General features: G+C 50.9%; 1 protein-coding gene across 1 annotated transcript in view; it reads right to left on the bottom strand.

The window, feature by feature from the left end:
* Positions 1 to 10303: 10303 nt before the first annotated feature.
* LOC119094964 (GTP-binding protein Di-Ras2) overlaps positions 10304 to 27506 on the bottom strand; it is a 29632-nt gene continuing 12429 nt past the window's right edge. Inside the window, exons 2-5 of the mRNA XM_037217874.1 lie at positions 18190 to 18470; positions 14616 to 14843; positions 12537 to 12741; positions 10304 to 11891 (exon numbers count right to left, since the gene is read on the bottom strand). Coding sequence (XP_037073769.1) covers positions 11772 to 11891; positions 12537 to 12741; positions 14616 to 14843; positions 18190 to 18470 — 834 coding nt within the window. The 3' untranslated portion in view covers positions 10304 to 11771. The remainder of the gene's footprint in view (positions 11892 to 12536; positions 12742 to 14615; positions 14844 to 18189; positions 18471 to 27506) is intronic.

Raw genomic sequence — 27506 nt, 5'->3', positions numbered from 1 at the left:
CTATTTAAGCAAACATCAGATCTGATTAAATGAGCTCACTTATAACTATTGGCCTGCTTTTAAACGGAAAAGGCCGCTATAGGCAATGCGATCTCTCCGTTTAGGAAACATGCTCCTCAACAGGTTACTATTTGATTACGTCATTATACCTTGCAAAACATCGATTAAGAGCCAAATGACGGCCGCTAGATCTGGAAACCGTGCTCACGAACGCCATATATGAACGACTAAACGATTATAATTTGCTTGGCCTTGATCGCCGCATGGCCAATAGAATAGTGAGATTTAAATAGTGTTATGGTGTTGCATGGATGCCTGGGTGGCCTTGAAAGCCTCTCCGAAATGGTCTGCGCATCTTCGGGGGCGCAAAGTTCAGAAGCTGTAACGGTTTAGGTCACAAGAAGGGTAGGGGTGTGAACTGCACTGAATGGTCCCCAAGGCGGCTCTTCAGTTCATAGTCCCATGCAAACGTGGAACAGTCACTTTCATGTGACGCGATACAAGTGGTCGCGCACCCCTGTACGTAGTGCCAGCGACTGCAGAGGCTATATTACCGTCTAGGGGCTATGACGCAACCGAGGTTCGAACCCGGGTCCACTACGTGCAAGACGAAAGCTCTGAACACTCGGCCATTACGCCCAAGGGCGCGTAATTGGGACATAGCCGGAGACATGTCTGCTGAGTTTTGGTACCTTTGAGGCTCGCGCATCAGGAATCAGATTCTATTAAATGGCTCGACAGCCCAAGTTTTGTTCCGAGGATTTCGCTGAAATTGTAGTTAGGTCTTAAGTGGTTATAAACTCGCTGCCCAAAAATGAATTTAGGCTCACATGTAGGATATTATACCTGTTTATAGCAATATGGGAGTACATTTCGCCTCTGGTCTGATGCGTTTCAAACTGCGCAGCCAGGGATGGCTAGACATGGCTACAAACACCACAGACAGTCAGAAATGATCAGCTAATCAAGCGTTTACGGATTAGAAATGCTAGTAGCAGCTCAGGTATGTCCAGGGCGCAGAGGTCACCATAGTGGCTACTTGTATTTAATATTGAACACGGGTATGCGCCTGAGAGCCTGGTTTCTTATGCAGGAAAGATATATGAACGCATCGGTGAGATGATTTTATCAGTAACGGATATATGAATGCTAAATAGGGGTCAATTTGATTGCTGTTCAAGGCCTCCAGTAGGGGATTTTGGAAATCCCGTCAGGGGATTTTGTACCGGGTTACGCAAGTCAGCTACAAGAATGAAGTGCGTGATGCCCTTCTTTTTATGCTGCCTGATTCCTTCCCGTTTAGTTTTGTTAGGTAACTATCAACTAATACTGTCATGTCATATCATCATATTGGATATTGGGACCATACAAATTTGGTATACAGTTGTTTGCCTGCCTTTCATGTTGCCTAACGGGTGTCAGAAAGTGTGACCGTCATGCATGACCGTTGCACCTCACGAAGTACGTCGCGTCTCCCATGAGTATGTAGTTTTATTCGTGCATATACGTTTCAGTGACCACCATTTATGCCATTGCCGGAAAGTTCCGATCACCTTTATTGACATGCTCGTTGGAAGAGGTCATCCACTTGACGACATTCGTCAACACAACTTCTGGAAAAGTCGTGAAGCCTTAGAAGCCCGGCCCTAATGACTTTGAATGTACACAAAATACAGATGAAACTCCGCGGTTAATATTACCTCCGAAAGAAAACAGGGTTCAAAATGAGCACCTGGCTACTGATCCTATGCATGACGCGGAAACAAAGTTATCAGGTTTGCATGTGACTATGACATGGCCTCGTGTATGCAGCATGGAGCCGTTGTGTTGACATCGCATCGCGCGAAAAGATCCTTCCGTGAGCGGGAGATACGTGTGCGATTCCCACGCGCAGCATATGACCACTGACTACTAGGTGGCGGAAGGTGGCTGCGGTGTCTGACAACAGGAGTGACAAACAATTTGCGTGAGAAAAATTACCGACTGACCCAGTGAGCGCACAAGTATGGGCGGCCAACCTTTTGCGTTGCAGCAATTTTCCAGGATGAGCGACGATACGGCACGAAACTTGAAGGTGACAAGTTAACGCTTTAACGCTTGACATGTTCAACGCTTTCGGGAAGATGCCGGCGGATTCCTTTGGGAGCGCAGTGTGGTACTCCGAATAGACTATCTCGCGCTGCCGGGTAAACTGCATCTCTGCCGCTAGCGTCTGAGTGAGTCGGTTTCCTTTCATCTGTTTCATCCACGTTTACCGCAAAGCCCTTCCCTACGTCAGTAAAACCCAGGACGACACCGGCTAACTGCCCTTCGAAGTTTGTTGTGAGGCGAAACTTATGAATCCAAATAATAAGCCGGCTCTGGCGAATGAAGCCCCTGTGAATTCGGCATCAGATCCGCCCAGCCGGCGGATGGCTTCGAAGATCTCTCGCGGGGTAGCTCTCGAGTGAGCTTTCGATCCAGCTGACTCGACACCAAGGAGCCGCAGGGCGCCCCCCCCCCCCCCCGCCCCCTTCGATCCGCTGAGCCTGCGCCGTGTCAGCTCACTGTGACCCTGCCCAGTGTCTGTCACGACGGGGATCGCCCCTCGCCGCGCCCTGTGACCCTGCCCAGTGTCTGTCACGGCGGGGATCGCCCCTCGCCGCGCCCTGTGACCCTGCCCAGTGTCTGTCACGGCGGGGATCGCCCCTCGCCGCGCCCTGTGACCCTGCTCAGTGTCCGTCACGACGGGGATCGCCTCTCGCCGCGCCCTGTGACCCTGCTCAGTGTCCATCACGGCGGCGATCGCCCCTCGCCGCGCCCTGTGACCCTGCTCAGTGTCCATCACGGCGGCGATCGCCCCTCGCCGCGCCCTGTGACCCTGTCCAGTGTCCGTCACGGTGGTGATCGCCCCTCGCCGCGCCCTGCGACCCTGCTCACTGTCCGACACGGCAGTGATCACCCCTCGCCGCGCCCTGTGACCCTGCTCAGTGTCTGTCACGACGGCGATCGCCCCTCGCCGCACCAAGTGTGACTCCCAGGTGACGTGACCATTTTTTAATCCCAGGTCGCGTGATTCTCAGGTGGTGGAGCGTCCCTATGGTTTTTCTCTCGTACAAGCTCCATAAAGTCAACATAAACTGTTATCAATTTGCCCCGGGCGGGGAGCTTTATGAGCCGTCCATAAATTACGTGACGCATGGGGGAGGGGGTTTTGATGGAGCGTAACGGTGGCGTAACGAGGGGGAGGGCCTTTGGTCAGCTTTACGTTACGCTCAGGTGTGGTTGAAAATCATGCTGAGCTTTTTAGAAATAGAATACAACGTTAAATTCAGACCTGTCGTCTTTCTCTCATGACGAATTAGACACCAGTTATTCGCTTCGCATCCTTAGCTCAATTAGCGGCCGTTGCTTTCTAGGGCGTTACTATTTTGCACAGTACAAATATGGGATATCACTCAACGTAACCGGTGCGTCACCAAGAGTGGTGGAAGAGGTGACAAATTATCAGACATGCGTAAGTTAATCCACAGTCAGTCCATTACAAATTATATGTGGCTTTGCTTGGGCACGTTGCCAGCGCCGGGGCTCGAGAACGACAAATGATCATAGTTCTGAAGTGCATTCGCACATTATTGATCACAGCTCGCCATGGCTCAGCAGTCGTCTTCCGGCGTTAAAAGATGTGTGGTCTAATTTGGTACCTTCCTCTGCCTCTGGTATTCGTGTTGTAAGCCAACGTTCAGATCAGTGTCACATGATGTCGACAATCGGTTGGAGCTGTTCAGCTGGTGTGGAAGCATCGACATTCCTATTTTTGCGAGCACTACGGTCATTAAGCCGGGATTGGGTGCCTTGTTTTGATGTATTGCATTCCTATTGCTGTACAAGACCACCATTTTGCTTTCGCAGCGACAAATCATTGACGCATAGAGCATCCGGAAGAGCCTGTCAGAATCTACCACGCGTGTTTCATTCCATTTTTATATCCGTGGAGCTCTACGGGCATTGGGTCCTGATCAATGCTGTATTTTTTTATTTTTTTGCCAGCCGATGACTCTCTTGGCGGATTATTTCTGCGACGCTTTCGCTTTAACGCGTGACCAGCGGAAGGTCACAGTTGAGCATGCATAGGTGCAGGGTTCATTGACATGTAGCATGAGTAATACAGTGCGGGCAGCTCAAGCATCCATTACACAAGTGTCACTGTTTATGTTGTGCATTGGTATATAATCGAGGATGAAACTTTTTGCATTTGTTACTCGATTCTTGCTGTCTGCTTCACATACTGATACGCTTCAGCCAGACGTGTTATTTTCGTTCCCCTGGGTGCATACCCCTGCATCAATCAACGATGTAAAGACGGGTTATGTGCGTGGTATAGTACTAGGTACGGAAGAAATGCTTATTGGTTGATGATAATGTATATCAAACTTACATTACTCGTCGCAAATCAGTTACTAGGGCTGCATCGTCCTCAGCCAGTGGCTGTAGCCACGGGCTTACGTAACGGGCAGCTAGAGCCGATGAAGGCCAAACAATGTCATTGAGCAGTTAATGTAAGCCAACAACAGCGTTGTGATATGTCTCCGGACAAGGACAGGCCAAGCCTAGTCCTCGCGCTGATAGATAGGATGGGACCAGAGGTGTATTTTCCTATACAGTTGTATTGGGGGAGAATGGAAATGGGACGAAAATGGGCCAAATCTGGGGACAAGCCCGTTTGTAGGCGCATTTTGAGCAGGTTGTCATTTCACAGCCAGGTTCGGTCTGTTCTCATTGTTCAGACCCCTAATCATCCTGTGCAGCTGCGCCCCAGGATCGGATCCCCGATCGGAGATATTAGGTGATACTGTAAGATGCTTCAAAACAAAATGGGGAGATTGCGTGCGTGCGTGCGTGCGTGCGTGCGTGCGTGCGCGCGCGAGCGAATGAGTGAGTGAGTGAGTGAGTGCGTGCGTCCGTGGTACGTGCGTGTGTGTGTGTGCGCGCGTGCGTATAAGTGTGAGTGCGTGTGCGCATGCGTGTGCGAGCGCGCGTACGTGTGCACGCGTGCGTGTATACATGCGTGCGTGCATGCGTGCGTGCGTACGAGCGTGATTTACCCTGTTTTACTCGCCTCGATAGGGAATAGCCGAGAGAACTCACCACCATGCGTTCGTTCCAACTTACTGTCATTCTTATCACCATGCGCACCATTCGTTCGCCACCACCAGATGATGTTTACAGCGGTCGCAGCTGTTGGTTGTATTTGCAGACTTGGGACGACTGCGTATTGCGTCAAGGTCACGCTACCAGACGTCTTCAGCGTCAGCCAAGATCCCCATCACCTGTAATGCTGCCGATACTCCTGAGGCGAATTCCTTGTCCGTATGCGCAGCCCATCACTCTCCAGTCGGCCGTTCATCAGGATAATTGCCCACCACGCTGAGACGCCGTGCAAAACAAGATCGATCCTTCAGTCGAGGGGGGGAGGGGGTCGCGAAAGACAGCACCAGCTGCTCCGCCACGCCATTACCGCCGACCGGTCGCTGTCGGGGCTTTTTCGAGGTCTGGCCTGGGCTGTCGGACATGCGCAGTTGGTTTCAAGGTTACCGCGGGTGACCTTGGTAGTCTGTCCTCGGGCTGAACGCTGATTGGTCCTCGCCACTGCCTCTCAAGTGCATGTACCTACAGCGACGCAGCCCTCCGATGATTTCGAAAGTTATTGGCGCCTGATGATCCCGCCGTTCAAAATTATACTAGGCAAGCAACCTCCTCACCTGCAGGCAATAACGCTTATGATCTGACTGTTCGAAACTTATTCAACTATCGATCATCACATCCTTTTGCTCTGCTAAGGTGGTTTCACCGTTTTATTAAATTTTGCATTCACTCTAAAGACGCAAAGTGGTCACCTAAGAAGCTGTTATAAGCCCTTGGTTATGAAAGGGGCACTGGCACATTTAAGGATATATTGCAATAAACGTTTGGAATGTTATATATGGACCGCTTACAATTTTTGGTCACAATCAAAACTCACAGTCATTGTTTATCACAAAAGAAGCATGGATGTGTGTTATGTTTTACAAGGATCCGAAGGAGTTTGCTCCCCACTATTACATGAAAGCCTTTCGCCAGCATTCGAGGCACTTTCGAGTGAATTGTCAAGTGCATTCGGGGGAACATTATGCACGTATATAACACAATAGTAGCAGCTTTATTTCTCGCGGAAAAAAGCTAGGAGAGTTGGGATATAAGAGCACTGATATTTTGGCAACATTTCTTCACCGAAACGAACGGCAGAAGACTTCTGACTTCTGCTATTCGGTTCGATAAAAGTGTGTTACCGAAATATCAACGCATGTATATCTTAATTCTCTTGGTTTTCCTCCGAGAAACAAGGTTATTACTACTGCATTACTTTCCGGTGAAAAGTAAATGACCTGTGTTTTGTACACGTTATGCACCAGAATGAGCAGTCCTCAAACTATATGGCTTCGTAATAAGGTGCGGGGCTTTCAAAGGTAACGTGCGATCGAGGGCGGAGGTTCAGCTCCAAGCTCCGGACCTAGGGTGCGGTGCGATAACGCGTTGGCGCAGTGAGTGGGTTTCACGGAGAGTTCATTGGTTTCCGTGGTGCACTGAGCATGCTCTTAAGAATTCAGTTGCCTCGTAACTGTTACTGTCGTGCTACGAACTTTACCTCCTCTTCAAACTGCGAACCCCTTGAGCTCTTCAGAGGGTAAGCAGCACTCTTCCAATCAATGTCGCTGCCTCCGACAGCTAGCTCAAGTAATCTAAATGTCACGTCAGAATCTGTGCAATCACTATGCTTTGTTCCATGCCGTTGAGCATGATGACTCATCCCTGTTGCTTTACCGCGTTAAACCACTGGCTTTGCGCGAGCTCCCACAATTAAACCAACGTTGGAACAAGACGTTTCAATACCAAACAAACATTGCGCGCTCCTTAAGCGAAAACCTAATCAATGTTTCGCATAAAGAAAAACTGGCCACTTGCTCGGAGCCCTTCGGCTCCCAAGTCTCCGACCAAAATGCTTGAATGCAAATATTGAACTGCAATCGAGCGTAGCGAGCTGCATAGAAATCTTCTGACATACGTCGGCAGGCAAGTTCAAACGGAAGACAAATTACGTTCGCAGAGGTTAATAATTGCTGCCAATAGTTAATCGTACTAGATTGTGGTGGCTGACATCTTCAAGGCCATCAGCTGAAACCAAATCGAACTTTCGATGAAAACATTGAGTAACCGACTGCGGGCTTCAGAGCATGGACCACATTTATGTTATCATCACATTAATCACATCAATCCTAATGATGCTAAAGAAAGATTTTGACCTGCGGTAACGAATTGCAAGACTTCAGACCAAAAGGCTTGGCTCTGACCTCCGTGACCCTGACATTTCGAGTCCAATGGCTGTTCCCTGACCCTTTTGGCGATCACCGGAGCCTTTGCTAACAGCAATCCCCATATTAAATCACGTCGACTATATAGCCATTGCAGTACGAGCCCTATAAATACGAGGACGGCTTAAAGTGGCCTCCAAGCTCCATGAACACTGAGACTCATTGGACGCATGCGAATCCCCAACTTTCTTAGACCATTGTGGCCATTACAGAATCACCGACCGTCCAGGTGCTACTTGAAGTCTCTGGGTGCTATGAAAGCGTGAAGAAGCTAAGGCTGTTCTCATCGGGCCGTTGTTAGTGAGCATCCGTCAAATAATCAAGGGCATCTTCTCTGGACTGTTATCATTACGGGAGGCTGTTCACTATTTCATAGCTTCTAAACAAAGTATTGCTAGCTCAGAAAGGCAGCTGAAAGCCGTTCTGAATTGTTGAAAATTACCTAAGGCTGTTGACATTTTGGTCCTCAAGACGCAATCTCATCTACAGCTGCGTGTCTGTCATCCGGTCGATTTGATTTAAACAGCAATCGGACTTATGCTGCGTGCCTAGAAATTAAATGCTGGCCCGAGCACTTGTTTTTCTTTGGTTGGTTTGTCTGCTGGTTTGATGATCTGTGAGCTTCTTTTCTTAGCTTTAACGGCATTCCAACCCAGCCATTTTTTTCATAGCTCAGTGATGACATGCTTGTGTGGCGATGTGATCAGGGCTAAGTTTTCCTCCTTGGACATGACTGCGGCTCTCAAACGTTCAGAACACCAGCAACATTCTTTACTTTTTGGAAAACAGCCAAAAAAGATTAGAATATGACTGGCTGCAAGCCAACAAAAGAGGCAGTTGCAGAAAATCTGGCGAGGAAGATGTTTTTTACGCATTTATTTCAGACAGGCATGAGATTGACATGATAAAGTATTTACATTGGTGTTTTGGTCTCGTCAAAATGACATAAAAATATTAAATTTTGTTGTCTGACATTCTCTTATTGATGTGGCAGTATCTACACAGACACACACACACACACACACACACACACACACACACACACACACACACACACACACACACACACACACACACACACACACACACACACACACACACACACACACACACACACACACACACACACACACACACACATATATATATATATATATATATATATATATATATATATATATAAATTTGAAATTTTGATGACTTTGGTTTTTGTTTTTCCACCACCTGGAGCATATAAGGAGCGTGTTTTCGCAAAAGGGGTTGGGGAGCTGAAAAGTGAAAAATTACTCATTTTTTGAAGATTTGATCCGAACTCTTTGAATGGGTGGATTTATGGGATCAGAGCTGGCGCTAAGCAGTGCTTGTTGTGTGAGCCCTGACCCTTACCATGCGATCGCGCAATTCCAGGCAACCGCAGTATCTAGTGGCGAAACTTTAATGTCCTGTAATGCCCGGCACGGTCCGTCCTGCCCTCTGACGTCCTCCGACCTTTCTTGCGACCGCTGCCAGCGCCGTAGGCCATATCTTTTTTTACCGAGGGCAAAAAGCGAGCGCCTAAAGCGACTCGAACCCACCCCGCCACGAGTGGGTGGATCGGAAAGCAAGCGATCTAACCAAGTGAGCCACTGGGATAGACAGATTGCCCCAAATATGTCAATAAACAGTTTGCTGCCAGGATTTTGTCCACTTTCTTCCCAAAGTTTTGGGAGGGGGGCTAAAGCCCAAGTTGGAGTGGGACTGAGGTCCTCCAACTGAATAGGAAGCTACACTTCTGACGTCAGCATTGGTCTATAAAAGCTTGCTTTATGCTTTCGCGGTGTGGTAACCACGTTGGACACTATACGAGCGGTTTGTAGTTCACTTACGGTCGGAAGTGAGCACAGTGAAATCCAAATTTTATCTCGTTAAGCCTATCTTTTTAACACGACAATCATGCGATATGCTGCAAGGACACGGTCTGCACAGCTAGTGGAGCAATTATAGCGAGCACAGTGAGAGTTGTGTAGTGCTTTTCGTGTGCATTCAGGGATTTTGTCTTTTTATATGAAGTTTTGCACCAACAGTACACGGGAGTAAAAAGTAGTTAGGAAACGTGCAAAAACGTGTTTTTGCCTTGCTAGTTTCACTGTTCTACGCCCTAAAACAAAAAGATGTAATGGAGTAGCCGACTAAAATAACTTTCGTTACATTTGCTGTAGAGTAGTGGAGTGATGAGTAACAGCGCTGCCTTTTAGGTAGCGACGCCCACCAATGGAGGCGGCAAATACAGTTCAAACCAGAATGCTTGGGCGTTGTTCAGCGCTCTGAAAAAGTTACTAACACACAAAGCTCTAGGTCACAATGTTCGCCGCACGGTGGGTCGTGGTGATCCATGGCCAGGTCAAAATCAAACATGCTTCATCGCTTGTTTTGAGTATTTTCGACATCCCATATTGTCATGAGCAGATGTGGATGCTCGGTTGTCATGGCAACGGGTCAAGAAGCAAGGAGCTGCGCTGGATGTGGCCAATTCTGAGCAAACAGCGGCAGCGGTGTTCCTGACCCCGTTGGTAAAGACGTCGTGCAGAACCTGTTGAACAACAAGCGATTTGGCAGCAGACTTACGAACGATTTGGCAGGAGATAGGATTTTTATCACCACATCACTCGTCCAACTTTTCGTTCGTCGGGGAGGACTCCGGTCATTTTGGCTTTCGACATTGGTGCTGCCACAACCCTGAACCGGCCGATCACACAGTAACCGCTCGGAAAAACACTGACCTCGGACCACTCAGTCCTGAGAATGGTTGAACTCAAATTCCAGAATACGTGCGTTTTGTGCACGCGCCTCTGCTATGTCACATGTTTGCACCAAACACTTGTTATTGGTAAGATGTGTGTTTATTCCTCATCTGTCTTCGCAGACGGCCAAAAGCAATGGACATCAACTACATCGAGTCTATTACAGTAGCAATGACGGAGGATCACAGCATATTCAAGAGCAAACACTGATCCAGTTACCTCCAAGCCACAGCAGAGCCTCTTGGATCCGCCAGTGTCAAAAGTCCGTCAAAGCAGTCTCACATCGTGTCCTGCTCTTCAGCGTCTCGGCCACACGTCACCTTACGACAACAGCGCCTCGGCCTCACGTCACCTTACGACAACAGCGCCTCGGCCTCACCTCACCTTACGACAACAGCGCCTCGGCCTCACCTCACCTTACGACAACAGCGCCTCGGCCTCACCTCACCTTACGACAACAGCGCCTCGGCCTCACGTCACCTTACGACAATCTGACTGTTACTGACAGCGCGTCCTCAGCCAATCAAGTTGGATCATACATGCGCAAAGTCTCTACCTGTACACCGTCAAAAATTATGATCGTCACACCTCGGACGACATGCGAAATACATTTCAACCCAACGGCAACGGCCTTAATCCGCGCTGCACATCGGACTCTGGTGGGACAAGTATTCAGCAACGCTACCCACACTACAGCATTAACAAACACCCGTCCGCTCAGCCGAAGCTGCATTTTGATTCACACTGGACACGGGAAAACAGGATCACAGCTCGCACAGTTCCACGATCAACCGTTCCTCGTTGAGCCTACGTGCGCGAGCTGACAGAGACAGTGACTTGCCCGACGCGTACTTGCCAAAGTCACGGAGCGGGACTTAAAAGACTTAAACTTCTTTCACTTCTGTACCGCAAATAGCGAAGACGATAGCACAGTGACAGCGTATTTCGCACGCACTCGCTGTCTGTCCGACATTTCAGGAATAATATTCGTTGGGGCTACCCAGAGCATATAGGTGCTGCGTAGTCCTTCAACGACTTTGTCCGTTGTAGCGGCACCCTTGCAGCAAACATGTCAGCTTGGATAATTGAGCACACGTATGAACAATAGCGCGTTAAAAATGAAGCACGATCGCTCCAACCAACTTTCAAGTAAACCTGCTATTGTGGCGTTACTTCTTAGATATGTTGATATCAAAGCTCCAAACTCGAGCCCGTTTGGAACATGCCAGTCCACTCTCGCTGCCAAAAAGTTTGATCGCCTGTTCAAGATCTGACAGCACTTCACGCAAGAAATGAGCGCTGGTATACTTCCCAGGGACAATCGACGCATGTCCTGCATTCTCGCTCACCACCAGCCAATCGGGATGGCCCCAACCGCGACCGGATAATTGGCAAAATCCATGCCGAGACGGAGCTTTGCTTCCACCGTAAACAGCCGACGTGCTGACGGTCACCACTGGACAGCAGTAAATGCATCACTTCCACTCCAGTTTTTCGGGGGTGGTCATCGGTGAATGCGCCACCGCCCCCTTGTGGCGACCGCGAGTAGCAAAGATCACTGCCCTCTAACTTTCACCTCCGAAACTTGCGCTTCCCGGCGCGCTTACTGCACGCCGCAGTCGTCGGACCTCCGATCGACAGACCGGCTCTTCTTGGACAGGGAGCGACGGATCAGGCTCTTGCTGCGCGGCTTCAGTCGACTGAGCGGCGAGCACTCGTCCGCCTGAAAACGCCCAACACGGTCACCATACTGCACGTGCCTTGTGTCTAGAGTAATCTCGTTACTACAGAGCCTGCATAACTGTTCCATGACCAGGGCTTCAGGAATTCGAGCTCAACATGAGCATTCGCGCTCAGCATCCGTTGCAATCGGGATGAAAGACTGCCGTAGTGGTCGATGCAGCCATTACAGGCTTAAATTAGGCATGACACTTATCTTCCCGACAGAATCAACGCATCTACTCATCCAACGTTCGACTGATGACAGGATGAGGCAACTTCGAGACAAATGCGGCAATATGACAAATTCGACTGATGATTGATGTAGGATAGGTAATGCGATACATTGGTTAGTGTCACAGTGGTATTGTAAGCCTCACACGAACCCCTCAGCTGGCGTTACCACCATCTGGCTGACTGTTTCCCGCTAGGCGTGCCGGAACGTCACACAGTGCATCTGCCAGCGGCATGCGACTTGGGTCACTGTGATCCCGCTGGCTTTGACACCACCTCTCGCGACGGAACAACACGGAACCTACCCAACTCATCACGAGGCTGTTGTGCCTCTCCCATCTCCTCAGCCACGCACACGTGACCAGCGCTTGCCAGGCGCTGCCGTGCCGCCAGCCCAGCGTCGGTAGGCACTCACCATGGCCGCCTCGCCGATCTGGGCGGGCGTGCGCTGCGGCGACAAGTGCACCGGCGGACTCTCGCTGCGCTTGCGCGACAGGCGCAGCGAGAGCTGCCGCTTGGGGCCCGCGCTGGGAAGCGGGATGCCCGCCAGCACCAGGTACACGTGGAAGATGTCCGCCACGTTGGTGCCCGTCAGCGCTGAGCATTCGGTGAACCGACCCCTGTGGAGCGGGGCGGCCGTGGTCAGGCGGGTCGGGCAGTCGTGGTCAGGCGGGTCGGGCGGCCGTGGTCAGGCGGGGCGGGACGGCCGTGGTCAGGCGGGGCGGGGTGGCCGTGGTCAGGCGGGTCGGGGCGGCCGTGGTCAGGCGGGGTTGGACGGCCGTGGTCAGGCGGGGCGGGACGGCCGTGGTCAGGCGGGGCGGGGTGGCCGTGGTCAGGCGGGGTGGGACGGCCGTGGTCAGGCGGGGCGGGGTGGCCGTGGTCAGGCGGGGTGGGACGGCCGTGGTCAGGCGGGGCGGGGTGGCCGTGGTCAGGCGGGGTGGGACGGCCGTGGTCAGGCGGGGCGGGGTGGCCGTGGTCAGGCGGGGTTGGACGGCCGTGGTCAGGCGGGGCGGGACGGCCGTGGTCAGGCGGGGCGGGACGGCCGTGGTCAGGCGGGGCGGGGTGGCCGTGGTCAGGCGGGGCGGGGTGGCCGTGGTCAGGCGGGGCGGGGCCAGCCGTGGTCAGGCGGGGCGGGGCAGCCGTGGTCAGGCGGGGCGGGGCAGCCGTGGTCAGGCGGGGCGGGGCAGCCGTGGTCAGGCGGGGCGGGGCGGCCGTGGTCAGGCGGGGCGGGGCAGCCGTGGTCAGGCGGGGCGGGGCGGCCGTGGTCGGGCGGGGCGGGGCAGCCGTGGTCAGGCGGGGCGGGGCAGCCGTGGTCAGGCGGGGCGGGGCAGCCGTGGTCAGGCGGGGCGGGGCAGCCGTGGTCAGGCGGGGTTGGACGGCCGTGGTCAGGCGGGGTTGGACGGCCGTGGTCAGGCGGGGCGGGGCAGCCGTGGTCAGGCGGGGTTGGACGGCCGTGGTCAGGCGGGGCGGGGCAGCCGTGGTCGGGCGGGGCGGGGCAGCCGTGGTCAGGCGGGGCGGGGCAGCCGTGGTCGGGCGGGGCGGGGCAGCCGTGGTCGGGCGGGGCGGGGCAGCCGTGGTCAGGCGGGGCGGGGCAGCCGTGGTCGGGCGGGGCGGGGCAGCCGTGGTCAGGCGGGGTGGGACAGCCGTGGTCGGGCGGGGCGGGGCAGCCGTGGTCAGGCGGGGCGGGGCAGCCGTGGTCGGGCGGGGCGGGGCAGCCGTGGTCAGGCGGGGTGGGACAGCCGTGGTCGGGCGGGGCGGGGCAGCCGTGGTCAGGCGGGGCGGGGCAGCCGTGGTCACGCGGGGCGGGGCAGCCGTGGTCAGGCGGGGCGGGGCAGCCGTGGTCAGGCGGGGCGGGGCAGCCGTGGTCAGGCGGACTTGTCTTCCTCAGAGCGCGACCTCAGTGGGAACAGGACTGGTTCGTGTGGTGGGAAGAGATGACTGAAGAGGGTTGCTATTGGAACGCACCGGGCACCCGATGTGCCACTTGTTTTGCCTACCGAGTCCCCATCAAACTCCCCATCGGGTAAAGTCTTGTGCTCATATATTAGCCAACGCGTTATAAGTACCAGGCAATTATCAAGACTGTGTTATATCTATCATTTCGAAAAAAGTTCTGGTTATTCTGGAAACTACAGCACTAGACAGGCATCGCAGCCGGACGATGAAGGTCTGCATGTTTGGTGCCGAAAGATAATGGTTATGCAAGTGAGGGTCCGTTTTATGTGCTTCCGCAGTGCAATGATGCATGGCGTTTGATTGCATGATTGGGTGATTGCAGTGCATCATGGTGCAATGAGTTATTAAAGCATAGAGTAGAGTCTAGTAACGTCGTCAAGCATTCCTTGGCTCACAATTTGCGGACGGTAAAGGTATTCATCAAGAGCATCCAAGAGTCGTCAGCACAGCGACCAACAAGAGCCATGCGTCGTCTTCCGCGCATCACCTGACCTCCGGGTGACCTTGCCCACCCAATCTCAAACCCCGCCTCGCTCACCTGTTGCGCGACATCTTGGAGTAGAACCAGCTGGAGGCGGTGCGGCTGCTGACCTCGCGGTGCAGTGCGGCCACATCACTCTTGTTGCCGACCAGGAAGGTTGGGATCTCGCGGAAGTCGTCACGAAGCTCCCGGATCTCGGCGAAGACGTCGATCGCTTGCAGGAACGAGGCGTAGCTGTCGACGCTGTAGACCAGCATGATCGCCTGCGCGTTCACGATCGACACCCTGCGGTGGCAAGAGTGCGACGTCAAGGGGAGGGAGCCAGAGGAGAGCTGGGTGGAGGAGAGGGGAGAGGCGGTTGCCACCGACCCGACCAAACTGAGAGTCGCGGACTTTCAAAGACTGTGGGACGTCTGGAAAGCCGCTGTTTGGCGAGGAAAGTGCTACAAAGCAGACAATGATGGCGTTGCCTTGGAAGCACTGCACTGGTAATTGCAACCGGCGCTGCGTCGAGGTTCTTATTCGTCTATCCCCCTCCCCCCCCTTAACGCGAACTTCCGTTACCATGCCGGGCTTACTGTCTAAGCGCTTCACCAGCCTCTGGGATTCCATTCAGCGACACCTGAATGAAAGCGCCATAACAAAAAATCGCCCTATCGGAGATAGTCACGCAGTCAAACGTCGTCTATCGCAAGCAGCAACGTCGTTATTACTCGGGGCTTGCGTCAGGGATTCCGCGGCCTTTGTGGAAATTCTGATAACTGAATCACTCCTGTAACAGTGGTTGTGATCAAGCTAGACCCCGAATAGGAAAACGTGTTTAAGATGCCGGAGAAATGAATGCTCTTTTCAAACTGTTGTCGAGAACATAGCTGAAAAGGCCGGCCATATTAAGCACCATTGTATAAAGCATTTGATTTCCAAGCAGATCACTCACCGTAGCTCACCTGGCGCTACATCCTAAAGGAAATATGCGTTTTTCATTCCAAGGGAGTAGTTGCCAACCAGCGAGTATTTCCAAAGAGCTTGTTATGGGTCCTTGCTGAGCAGTAGACATGCACAATTCTCAGTGAAAAGCATACATGCCCATTGAAAATATCTGGGAGCTTTATGAGCATTGAGTTTATACCACCGCCGTGTGATTTCATCACGGGCTTGGGCGCTTGAATTTCAGTACGCACCGTACGCTCATAGCTCAACATGGCCAGCAGGCCCACGCCTGGATACTGACTGATGGGAAGGAACGCTACGTGGACATACCCAGGTGCGTTCACGTGAACGAGCTCAAATGGGACCACGTCGTCTCCCGCAACATTTCCGGGTGCGCGTCGTCGTTCACTGGGATAATCGGATCAAGAAAATGTATGATTATACTCCCTTGGGTAGCCCCCGCCCAGCGCAACATCTTTTGACTTCCCTGGCTATTACCCTCCATCACCATTTCTGAGTTACGAGAAGCTACCCCAGGGTTAATTTCGTTTGTTCAGTTCCTAGTTTTACGCAAACCGTTTTGATAACTCCATCCCATCAGGCTGACAGGTCAGCCATTGTCAAAGCTTTTCCTCTGCCCTCCTTTGGTCACCTGCTCGCCTTGAAGACTACGAGACCGGTACGGGCATCAGCCTAGCCGCTTCCTCACCACTCACCAGCCCTTGCAGACCGAAATGGGAAGAGATTTTGTCGACTATCACAGGAAAACGGACTCCTCGTCTTCCACGAAGGGATCCGGGAGTCGTGTTGCGGTGAACATGTTCATGAACATGAACATGTAATGCACATGTTCCTGTGGCCCTTTTCCCGATTGTTTCTTTTAGAATCATAAGGTCACAGCGTTTTATTCTCAGGAATCGAGAATTTTTAGGGAGGTTATGGTGTGGGAACGACTCATAGTTTCGGTTCATTGCTGATTAATTTTTACCCGTTTCAATTTGTGGTACAAGCTATAGACCTCTAAAGGTGTGCATGTTCATAGAGATCCAAGATTTAACTGTTTTCAAAAATTCGTCATCGGGGCTGTAATTTGGTACTAAATCTCAAATGCTCAAAGAATGCGATAAGCCTGTGGATAAGCCCAAACCTGTGGTTTATTGTCAGTGCTATTAAAATAACCGTACAGTTAGGTGCATTTGTTAAATCAGCATGCGCCTGCCCAGCATTTCGCCTTTGGATTACGTTATGGTTTGTTTTCTTGGGACCAACTACACGAACGCAGAATTGCGAAGGGATGCCTGGTCACGAAATAAACACGCTTTCAGAGCAACGTTCTTTGGCTTTTTGGATAAGCACGACGACAAACGATGGCTTTCGCTCCCTGCTTTTTCCATTTTCGTTGCATTTTAGAACTAAATGTCAGTGAAATATGGCGGGACCAAATGAGGTACCATGTAATAAATGCCAGCGTAAAAGAGGCTAGTGTGACGCGTCAAAAACGCCCAAGGCTTTAGCTTGATCATCGGTGCTGTGTTCGCAGTGAAAGCTGCTCAGCTAAATCTGGCGTATCAGGCCCAGACGAGTGCATTTTCATCTCGACAGAAGGGTTTATAATCCAACTTTCTCATCAAATATGACGTTTTGTGGTGTTGTGACTGCCCTTTAGCAGATATAAATATGGCAGATATAAATAGAATTTCTGTGTTGTGTAGGCCTTGTCAAAGTGTCTTCTAAGGGCCGTCTTATTTCCAGATGGCTGGGAATGTTTGAAAAGCGCACTGAACTGAATTAAAAAGCCTAGCCTCGAAAAATTAATGGGAGAAGTTTGCAGCACTCAATGAATAACCACATGACTGTGCCAGCAATAAAATACCTGGATTTATGCTAAGTTTCCGTCCAACAGCCAACGGAGCCTACAGTTCGGCGGCATGCATGCATTTATGGTGTTTATCGTGTTTTCAGTTTATGGCTCTTAAAATCGTGCCGCGATTATCAACACCACTCACCAGAATTGTTGGGTGTCGAATGGCGGGCACTAATGACTGCGAGCAACGCAGCGAAAAAGACGAAGCTTACGTCAGCTGCTGGACAAGTTCCAAAGCGGATCTGGAGAGTTGATTGGGCTCTGCACGGCCATAGCCGGTTGTACGGTCTGATGTGGCAATCCCATTTGGCATGCGATACTCGGTATTCGGTATCATATTCATCGGGTGTGCGCGATACGATCCCTGGCTGCGGCCTCGCTCATTCTCCGCACTCGTTACCCGCAGGTCTTGTAGCGTTGAAAGTGGGCGTTGTTCACTAAGGGCGAGGCACACCAACGTAAAAAGAAAGCACTAGGCGAGTCCAGGTACGCGTATCATTTCCAAAGTTACCGCTTTTGATAAGATTTTTAAAGATCATTTCATAATTACGATCGTACAGTTTTGATGAAGGCACGATGCTAATTGGAAGATCATGTTCCACAGCCATTCATCGCTAGATTCTAGGATCAGCTGCACATGGGAGATCACCTTGTTCCAGTTAGTGATTACAACTGACCTTCAATCATCCCTAGGCCTGATCTGCTTCCAAAGGTGTCGCTTACCCATCCCATTGTTCTCGTCTCTTTCTCACGTTTTTTTTTCTCCACAAAACTAGTGCTCTGTTCCGAATTACAGTTGAGTGGCCTGGATTTTCAGTCTATGTGTTGTGTTCTCACCTCCTCATAGCCGGGAAGCTGTTATCACCACACGTGTCCAGTATGTCGACGCGCAGCCTGGTGCCGCTCATTTGGTAGGTCCGCGAGTACTGCTCCTCCAGCGTCGGCTTGTACCGCTCGTCGAACTCGTTGTGCAGGAAGCGGCGGCAGATGCACGTTTTGCCCACCTGCGGGCCGCCCAGCACGAGCAGACGTACGTGGTGGCCCGTGTCGGCGCTCATGGTGACCGATCCGCAGATGAGATCCGCCAGACATTTGATTCCGTCATCTCCGCCCGGCATCTGCGACAAGAGGTTGCCTGGGTCACCAGAGGGCGCGCGGGGTTATGAGGGACCAGGCGGTTCACAAGGGCTCATGATAGGTCACGGACAGTCGTGAGGGATCAGGAGAGTTCGTCATAGGTCATGGAAGATTGTTCTAGTTACCGCAGTTACTTAGAGTCACATGTCACTTGGGCAGCTAGAACTCCTAGGGGTCACTAGCAACATACGAGACAGATATAATCAAATACTTCTACTCTCCCAACCTCTAACCCGCCGTGGAGCAGCCGGTGGAATATTGAAAGAACTAGAAAATCGTCAAACATGAAATACATGTTAGGTGCTCAATAGGCATACGTATGAACATGCTCAGGGCTGCTAACTAGTGAATGCTGTGTTTTTTTTTTCAGTTTGCTAGCTTGCTGTCCTTGCTGCTGCTAACAGCTGCGGCTGGCATGGTCTCCACTGCAGTTAAACGGGCTCGACTAGCACAGGCTGGAAATATTCCGACGAATGCAGGATACTTGAGAAGCTTGGCCCAGTGCAATGATTTCCACGTCTAGCGTCAAACCATTTCAAAAATCTATTAGCAGCGAGTGAGACGATCTTTCACAAAAGCTTACAACAATACGATTGATAAAGGCAATACAATATCAGTGTATGAGACTGGTGCTCTGCCGAGAGCGCTGACAAGCGATGGTACCCCTAAAACATTAATCTGCCATAGTGCTATGAGGAGACAGTCCGAGGTTTCCCAAGAAAAGCTGGAGCTAATTAGGCTCATGATGCCTGGCGGAGGCTGGTTTTCATTCGCCACTTGCTGAATTTTTGCCCACCCTTGTTTCTTACGTGATTTCTTAATTGTTACCGTGAGATGGACGCGGTGACGTCAGCCATAACTAAAGAGCAGGATGATCTATATAGCTGGGTGTTCAGCTGAGGTAAGGAGGCGATGCGCCGACTGAAACCTCGGATCAATACCAGCGCGGCGGCACTTTGACAAACGGCTGCTAGGGAAGCGGAGCGAGAAGTAGCGAAGGTAATGAACAGCTCTGACGCAAACCCGGACTCATCGATCAGTAGTGCGCGCCCTGGAGAAGGCTTTTTGGCGCGCGGCGGAGTTCAATGACAAGATTCATTACGCCGACTTCTTCAGCGCGACATCCGTGTCCATTGTACTCTTTGCGCCTGCGCTAGAAAGCGGTGCGTGCGTGCGAGGGATTAATGAACATTTTATATATTATCTACCCGGTCGCCAAACAACTCGCACAGCATCGCTGCTGTTGATAAGACCGCTACTGCTGCAAAACGGATAATCAAGCAAGGCTTTTCCTGATTTCTTGACAGGCATCCGGGTGGCCGGCTGGGTACCCTTCGCTCGGTTGGGGGTCAATTTGACCGCCATGAGATCTCAAGAACTAAGGGAGCTAGAAATATCAAATTTGCAGGGCGTGTTGGCCTGTATCTGAGCTTACTCAAGGCAAGGTTTGAGGTTCCTAGGTCATGACTTTCGGGTCAAATAAAGTCAAATAACATCAACCTCTAGGTTGGTCTCCTAAGTGCTCCCAGAATCTAGACACCTGTTCTAAGCAAAAGGTTGCATGATCACTTAAAGTCAGTGACCTTGTTTGACCTTTCAAAGGTCATGGTGAACAGAGTTATACAAGACTGCTTTGAGTTTTGCATTCAAATAAGCGGCTTAGATTACGTTAGGCGGTATGTTCCTGAAGACAAAATGTTGACCTAGGCCATGTTAGGTCACTGACCCATTTGACCTTTGGGAACCGCATAGAAGATGTATAATGCGGCCGCTGCTATCAATAAATTCAAAATGAGCGCCAGAAACTACTCCACTCAGCAAGCCCTAGAGTAGTGAAACAGATTGACTTTGGCCTTGGTCTGATCCTCAAAACTGACCTTGGGTCAGTTGAATTTGTTCATTTAATTGTTGTGTTGCCTAAGCGTGTGTCTCAGATATGTGTGGCTTCGTCTAACACTCCGTTGTTCCATCAGATTGAACGGTTCCCTAGAAATCGACTTCGCAGAATCCGTGGCCTGACTGATCTGCCGTAGGACAGCGACTTTAAAAGGTACATCTAAATTGGTTATACCCAACGACCCGCTATTCAATTGTCTACAGCTATGCAGAATTTGACACGGCTGCGCCGCGCCGTTCGGAAACCATTCTGGAAAAACCTTGAGGGGGTCAATTTGACCCCTGCCCGAGCGCGTGTTAACACGCGCCCGGGTGGCCGGCTGAATACCCTTCGCTCGGGTGGGGGTCAATTTGAACACCCCTGAGACCTCAAGAACTAAGAGAGCTAGAGACAATAAAGGTACAGAGTGTGTTGACCTGTACGTGAACTCACTTAGGTCAAATTTTGAGGTTCCTAGGTCATGACCCTCGGGTTAAATAAGGTCAAACAATGTCAAGTTCTAGGTGGTCTCTTAAGTGCCCACATAACCTAGATAACTGTTTCTAAGCAAAAGGTCACAAGCCCATTTAAGGTCAATGACCTTGTTCGACCTATTGAACGTCATGGTGACTAAAATTATACAATACTGCTCTGAGTTTTGCATTTTAATAAGCGACAAAGATTACGCTGGTGAGCATGTTCCCAAAAACAAAATGTCAGCCTGAGGCATCTTAGATCAATGACCTATTTTGACCTCTAGGAAGTCTATAGAAGATGTATAGTGCGGTTCCTGCTATCAGTAAATTCAAAGTGAGCACCAGCAATTATCCCATACAGACAGCCCTAGAGTAATAAAGCAGGTTGACTTTGACCTTGGTCTGACCTTCATACCTGACCTCAGGTCAACAAAATTTGCTCATTCAATATTTGTGTGGCCTAAGAAAGCATCTCAGAGATGTATGGCTCCGTGTAACACTCCGTTGTTGCATCAGATTGAGCGATTCCCCAAAAATTGACTTCGCTGAACCACGGCCTGATTTGACCTGCCATAGGTCAGCGACCTTACAAGGGATATCTAAATTTGTTCTACCAAACGATCCGCTATTCAACTGTTTACGGCTGTCCAAAATTTGTTCCGGTTCTGCCGCGCCGTTCGGAACCATTCCGGAAAAAACCTTTGAGAGTCAATTTGACCCACCACCCGAGCACGTGTTCATACAGCACAATACTGGCATTGCTATTTCTGCCGAGGACTACAAGGAAGGCCGTAACCGAGTTGAGCGTATCGCCGCCAGACTCCGTTCTTTCTCGACTTTCTCGCTTCTGAGCGCCGCTGGGTGCATGCCTACGTATATCTCGCGTCGTATCACAATGTCGAGAAGCCCTTCACAAGTGTGGTCCTCGTCATGTCTGCTGATCAAGTTCACGGTCAAGAGGCCGAATCAAAGGTTATCTCGGAATGAAGTTCGGGCCGGTTTCTTGGCGGGTTTCAGCGAGCAGTAAGCGGTGGTTATGCCAAGTCATCAGCCTCCGCCGTCGATTGTGTCGATGTGAATAAAATCCAGATTCAGATATCCTCGATCAGTCACGTCCGCCAGTCTACTCGAGACTATAGAAACCACCTCGCAACGAGCGACCCGGGTCGGCTGCTGAAACCACCAACGAACGGTCGGAACGAACGGTCGGCTGCTGACTTATCATCACAAGTCTCGATCAGTGTTGAATGGGCGATATCATTTGATCGGATTCCGGGGCCATTACCAGCAACATTTTGCAGTTTATCGCGGAAATCATGGCGCGATAAGCCTGAGGGCTCCAGTTCGAAAGCCCACCGACAGGAGCTGGCGTTATTAGGGTGGCGTCTCGTTAAGCGCATTATTGTGCGATCAGCACCAGCTTCCTAGAACTCTCCGTGCTCAGCACGTGGCAAATTTTTCTAACAATCGGGTTACTGGGAAGACACGAACGGAGGCTGCGTCGCAGGCAAGTGTTGGGGGCCAACATTGCGATGTCGGGTCAAAAAATGTTTGTTGAAACTTGAAGACGTATTGCATCTTTAAGAGCGAACAGGCAGCGAAAAGAAACATCGCGAAACAGATAAAGGAGATATCATAGCTATCACATGTACTGCTAAAACGATTTCATCAGTTTAATCTGTTAACTTGATGTTACGTCAATAACAACATTGTTTCCAGAGCAGGCGTAATGTTAAATTTTGCGAAGTCCTGGCACGAAGCCCCAGCAAGACTCTTCTCTCTACCATCCCCAAAAAGGGAAAAGTTGCCTCAAGAAGCTCAGTGGAGTCATGCAAATTAACCTAAACAATGCGGAAACCCGCCCGCCATTCTTTCATTAGATGTGCTTACCAGTCAATGCACAACATGAACGGCACTCGTGCCGCGCCGACCCCGGCTCGGGCAGCTTCCTGAGCTGTGCTGCGTTGAGCTCTCCGTAGGGGCTCTCGCGTATGGCGGTACAGTATAGCCTGCCAGCGCTCTGGGCACCACATTCGCAAGGCAGGTGGCAGCGAATGATTGCTTCGAGTTATTGGGGAACCGAAATCGCATGGTCTGCCCCCACGGACAGTCCACACGGTGAGTTATAGGCGGACGGGTGGTGGGTGGGGTCGATGCCGCCCCCTCTAAGGTTTTCCGTGAATATTTTTTTCCGCCAGGTCCTGCAGTCGTGCCGAGTTTTTGGCAGCTTTCGGGATATTCAGTTCGTATGTCTTAACAAACAATACGTGTCTCTGGCAATTCCGGTTTCTGATAAGCGGCGATCATTTTTGGGAATGTTGCACGGTGTTCCACAGCCGACGCAGATGGCGGGCAGCAACCGACGAGTCCGTCGGTCGCGCGTGGCGTACCGACACTGATATATTAACGGAGCCTCACGTCATAGATTTATGTTGCAAACAGATATAACTGCATGTCGACACTGTCGGAATTAAATACGAGAAACGCCTGTTTAAATTTCATGCCGCTACGTGACATCAGTTTGTAAATATTGGCGTGTAAAGCTGAACTAATATGATTTCCAGGGAACTTGACAAAGGAAAACTCATTACCATGCGCTAGATTTTGTTAGAATCATTTCATCCTTCATTTGAGGCGCTTTACTTTCTACATCGGGAACGACAGAGGGGCTCGTATATCCCTGTTATTAGTCTGCTTTATGAAAACGTACCAGGATTACAAAAATAGGATTTATTTTTGCGAGGATTACAAAAATACTGGTACGTTAACGATGCTACCCTATTCTGCACGAAATGTAAAACTCATGTTTTCAATGCAAAATCGTGATACCAATGCGGACACCTTTGGCTCAACTGTTGTTTTGCCTGTTTTTCTTTGCGTTCGTTCAGCGTCGGGTGATAAGTCTTTGAATCATTCTCTTTTGCCCGTAATGTTGAATGTTGAATGACACCAGGACATTTGCGTGGAAGGATTTTTCTACGCCAACCATTCTTTTTTAGGATGCTCCAAAGTTACATCCATTGCTGAGACATAGGCAAAAGTTCTGCGGTACCATACGACCCATCAATTTTCATAGATGTTTCGTCGAAAATCATGGTGCCACTACCTTATTGGCAGTGCGGGCGTGGCGCACGTGGGAAAAGGTTAACCTTATACGACATCGAAAACGTCGAAACAAATCAACATGGATCTTTGATGACCTAGAGGCACCCGCAAAATGCCTGAGGCTGATCCTCAGACCAGCAGAAATGCACTGCATGACTCTGAATCGGAGATGAATGTAAATTCACCCGGTGCGGTTATGTGAGTTCCAGCAAGTTTTAACGCCAATACCATATTATGCCAAATCCCTTGATGTGCCAGCCTTGCTCTGGTCGGGTTTGGCCACGCTCGGTCTCAGTGGACCTCGGTGTTGGAGGAATGTAGCTCCAGCAGGTGCGCTGCTTCGGTGATGAGCATGCTTTAAGGCGAGCTCTCGGGCCGGGGACCAGGAGGGATGCATGTCACGAGTGTGCTCGTGAGAGATGAGCGGTTACAAATAAGCAGACGTGCGTTGTGCATGTGTCGATTTGCCCAGTGTCACCATCGCATTTTAAGAGCACATCCAATGTCATTAATTTCGAAGGAATACATGGCTTGTAACGAACTGGGCTTGGAGCTTTCCAAAATGCAAAATTCAACACTGGACTGGATGTACATCTGCCAGCCTAAATGAGGTGGAATGGATTCAATATTAATATCAAGCTGTGAAGCAGCAGATGTGCCCACACCTGTTACCTCTGGCATTTCATGTCGAGGCTGGCTGAAGTCTGATCGATTTATGTGGCATGTGCTGAGCAAGTGGTTTGGATAGGATCGGATCTGAAATTCCTTAAAGATAGATCTGCGCGCAGAATCAATTCAGGGTTAATGGGCTACATCGAACCGAATAATTTCAATCAAATCCATGGACAGACCTAGCAGCTTTCCTGTTTGGGGAATGCTTTTAATGTTTAAAGAGTTTGGGCTGTCATCGCTTTCCTCAATGAAAATTCAATTCAAACTCATTTGACATTAAACGGCGCTGCTACTCCCCGGCGATGCTTGCGAGTTATAATATGAAAACAGAGGGAAGGCCGGTCGGTGTCGATGAGCCCGACAGGACCCGACCCGACATCCCGAGGGCATGTGAGGCCATAAAGGTCTCAGCTCTCGGTCACGAAGCCAGAGGAGACCATAGAGCAGCCATACGAACCACGGCTGGACACGTCTATAACACCACGGAAGTCCGAACCTCGTGCGGCAATACGTGTCAGATGAAATTAGAGACGACCCTCTAGTTTTTGTTCGAACGGTACCATTGTCCACGTTCACGCTTCGGTAAAGACGAAGCTGCGATTCTGCTGTGATTTGCCAAGTCAGGAAATATGAGCCGAGAAGCACCACTTCAAGACTTTCCAAAGCCTCATCAGATTGCCGCCGCCGCTCCGGTCGTAATGCCCTGGAATGACTGAAGAGCTCTGTTCTCGGACCCCAGACCGTACGTCATGCTCAGCTGAGCCTCCGCATTCTGCTCACCTCCGAGAGCACGTGATTTTCCCGGCCGGCAGCGCCCAAACGAGCGTTGTGATCGGGAACGCATGCGGCATTGCACCAAAGGGGGTATGTATGCGTGCATTAAATCTAAAATTCATCCATCAAATGGCCCGTCCAGCTTTGCGTCCAGTACATGATCTCAAAACAATAAAGAAAAATTATTCGTTTGATGCTTCTACAGTTGAAAACCAAACCAAGTACACGAAGTCACAAGTCAGAAGTACTAAACACAAAAAGAACACGACACAACACGTCAAACATGTAAAGATAAGAACGGCATGCGAGCATCAGGCGCAAGATCTCCGGATCCTAAATTTCCGCCGAGTTGCTCACGTTGCTCACGGCACGCATGAGAGTGCACAGTGAGCGGCACTTAGTTATACCGGCCGGCAGCCCACTCCACCGTCTCTGCGAGCACGCCAGCCGCCATTTCGGCCGCTCCAGCCGTTCCGCTTCGGTGGAGTGAGTAGTACGGTGGGATACCATGGACCTGGGGTAATCATGCCGCGCAATGCGGGGCCCGTTCTGACAATTTACGGCTTTCTGGACTTTGGTGACGTCACGCACCTCGACTAACCGCTCTATTCGGTCCCATCCCAGAGCCTTGAGTGCTGAGCCGATCCTGTCCCAACGCTGCGTTCCTGTCACAAACCCGGCGGCAAAATTTGCAGCTTTCTGGGTTCTATGCAGTTGATTTGAGCGGCGCCTCCCTTTAACGAAGGACAATACAGAATTTAGGAAAATACGTGGGCTTCGATAAGAGGTTGTAATATGTCTTGGGTGAAGTGATGCCGCTCGCGAAAGAGAGATACCAGAAACGCATTGCACTTCCAGATAGCTTCACAGATGTGCAAATCCTGGTACGGAACGAGCGAGTGGGTGGCATTCGGCATTGGCAAAAGCCAAGTAAGAGTTTTTCGCCATTTTTTGCATCGCGCCTTCTACAAATAAGAATGAAATCAGTTTTTACGTTCATTTTGTGAGCGTTACAGCGGGACCAGCTCTCCATGGTCGCCAAAATATGCTCAGTTTGGGTTCGGAGAGCAGTGAGAATTTGGTCACTTGCCTTCGCTCGATCAAGCGGCTGGGTGTTGTCAGCAAACACAATGACTCAACAGTTGAACAAGTGGTACAGTGAGGCGTTCGTCAAAAGACTGAACAGGTTTGGTCCGGCTATCGATCCCTGTGGTATGCCATGTGGGACGGACAGGGGGTCGCACTATCACCTCTCATCACCTTATTCCGTCCAGTGAGGTATCCCTTGGCCGGTGAGCGAGTGATCGACTACGTACTACGTCCAGCTTGTGGAGGACGACGCCGTGGTCGACACTTCGAAGGCTTTACTCGTCAACTGTTGTGATCGATCATGTGTCATCATTGTCTAAATTGCGCGATACCCGGTCGATCCATCCGCGGAAGGGCAACAGCGGTGAGCATAGCGTTGGCCGAACAGGATGTTGTTATCAGTGAGTCACGGAGACACTTGGTAACAAACTACCCATGTAATGACTTTCAACGAGAGAAAAAGCAGAGAAATGGGCGGAAAATTAGATGGAATGTCCGTGTCACCAGATCTTAAAACCGGTACAACAGCAGCCACCTTCCGCGACTCCGGGAACACACAAGTCGCGATAGGTGTGTAACGAGTCGCAGCATTTCGGGAGCGTGAACAGCCAAACAGCGTTTCACCACGCTCAGAGGGACACCGTCGATGTCGACCGCACCCGGCACGTCCATAGCTCTGATCGTGCGCGCGATGGAAGGTTCAGTGACTACGGGCTGGTGATCGCTGCCCGGCATGTTCAGGATCGCTACTGCCGTGGGCCGGACATCCGTAGTTGTGACGACCGGGTCGAGGGCAGTGGGGTTCAGCATCAGGTGGGTTGGCAGGTGCGTCAGCTGGACCAGGCCGAGCTCTGATAAGGCTGCGTTGTAGCGTTTGACGTCTATTATACCGGTGTCAAGGACGTTTATATCACGTCTCCTATCAGGAATAGGAGCTTGTTGCCGCGCTCTGCAGCCCAAAGCTGCTCCTACAAATGATCGGTAGCTCGGCAAGCTGATCCGGCGGAAGGCTTGTAGATGACGCC

This window comes from Pollicipes pollicipes, unplaced genomic scaffold (genome assembly GCF_011947565.3).
Source record: "Pollicipes pollicipes isolate AB1234 unplaced genomic scaffold, Ppol_2.1 Scaffold_4219;HRSCAF=4965_pilon_pilon_pilon, whole genome shotgun sequence".
Lineage (NCBI taxonomy): Eukaryota > Metazoa > Arthropoda > Thecostraca > Pollicipedomorpha > Pollicipedidae > Pollicipes > Pollicipes pollicipes.
Note: the sequence above shows the minus strand (reverse complement) of the source record. Positions and strands in the feature narration are given on the sequence as shown.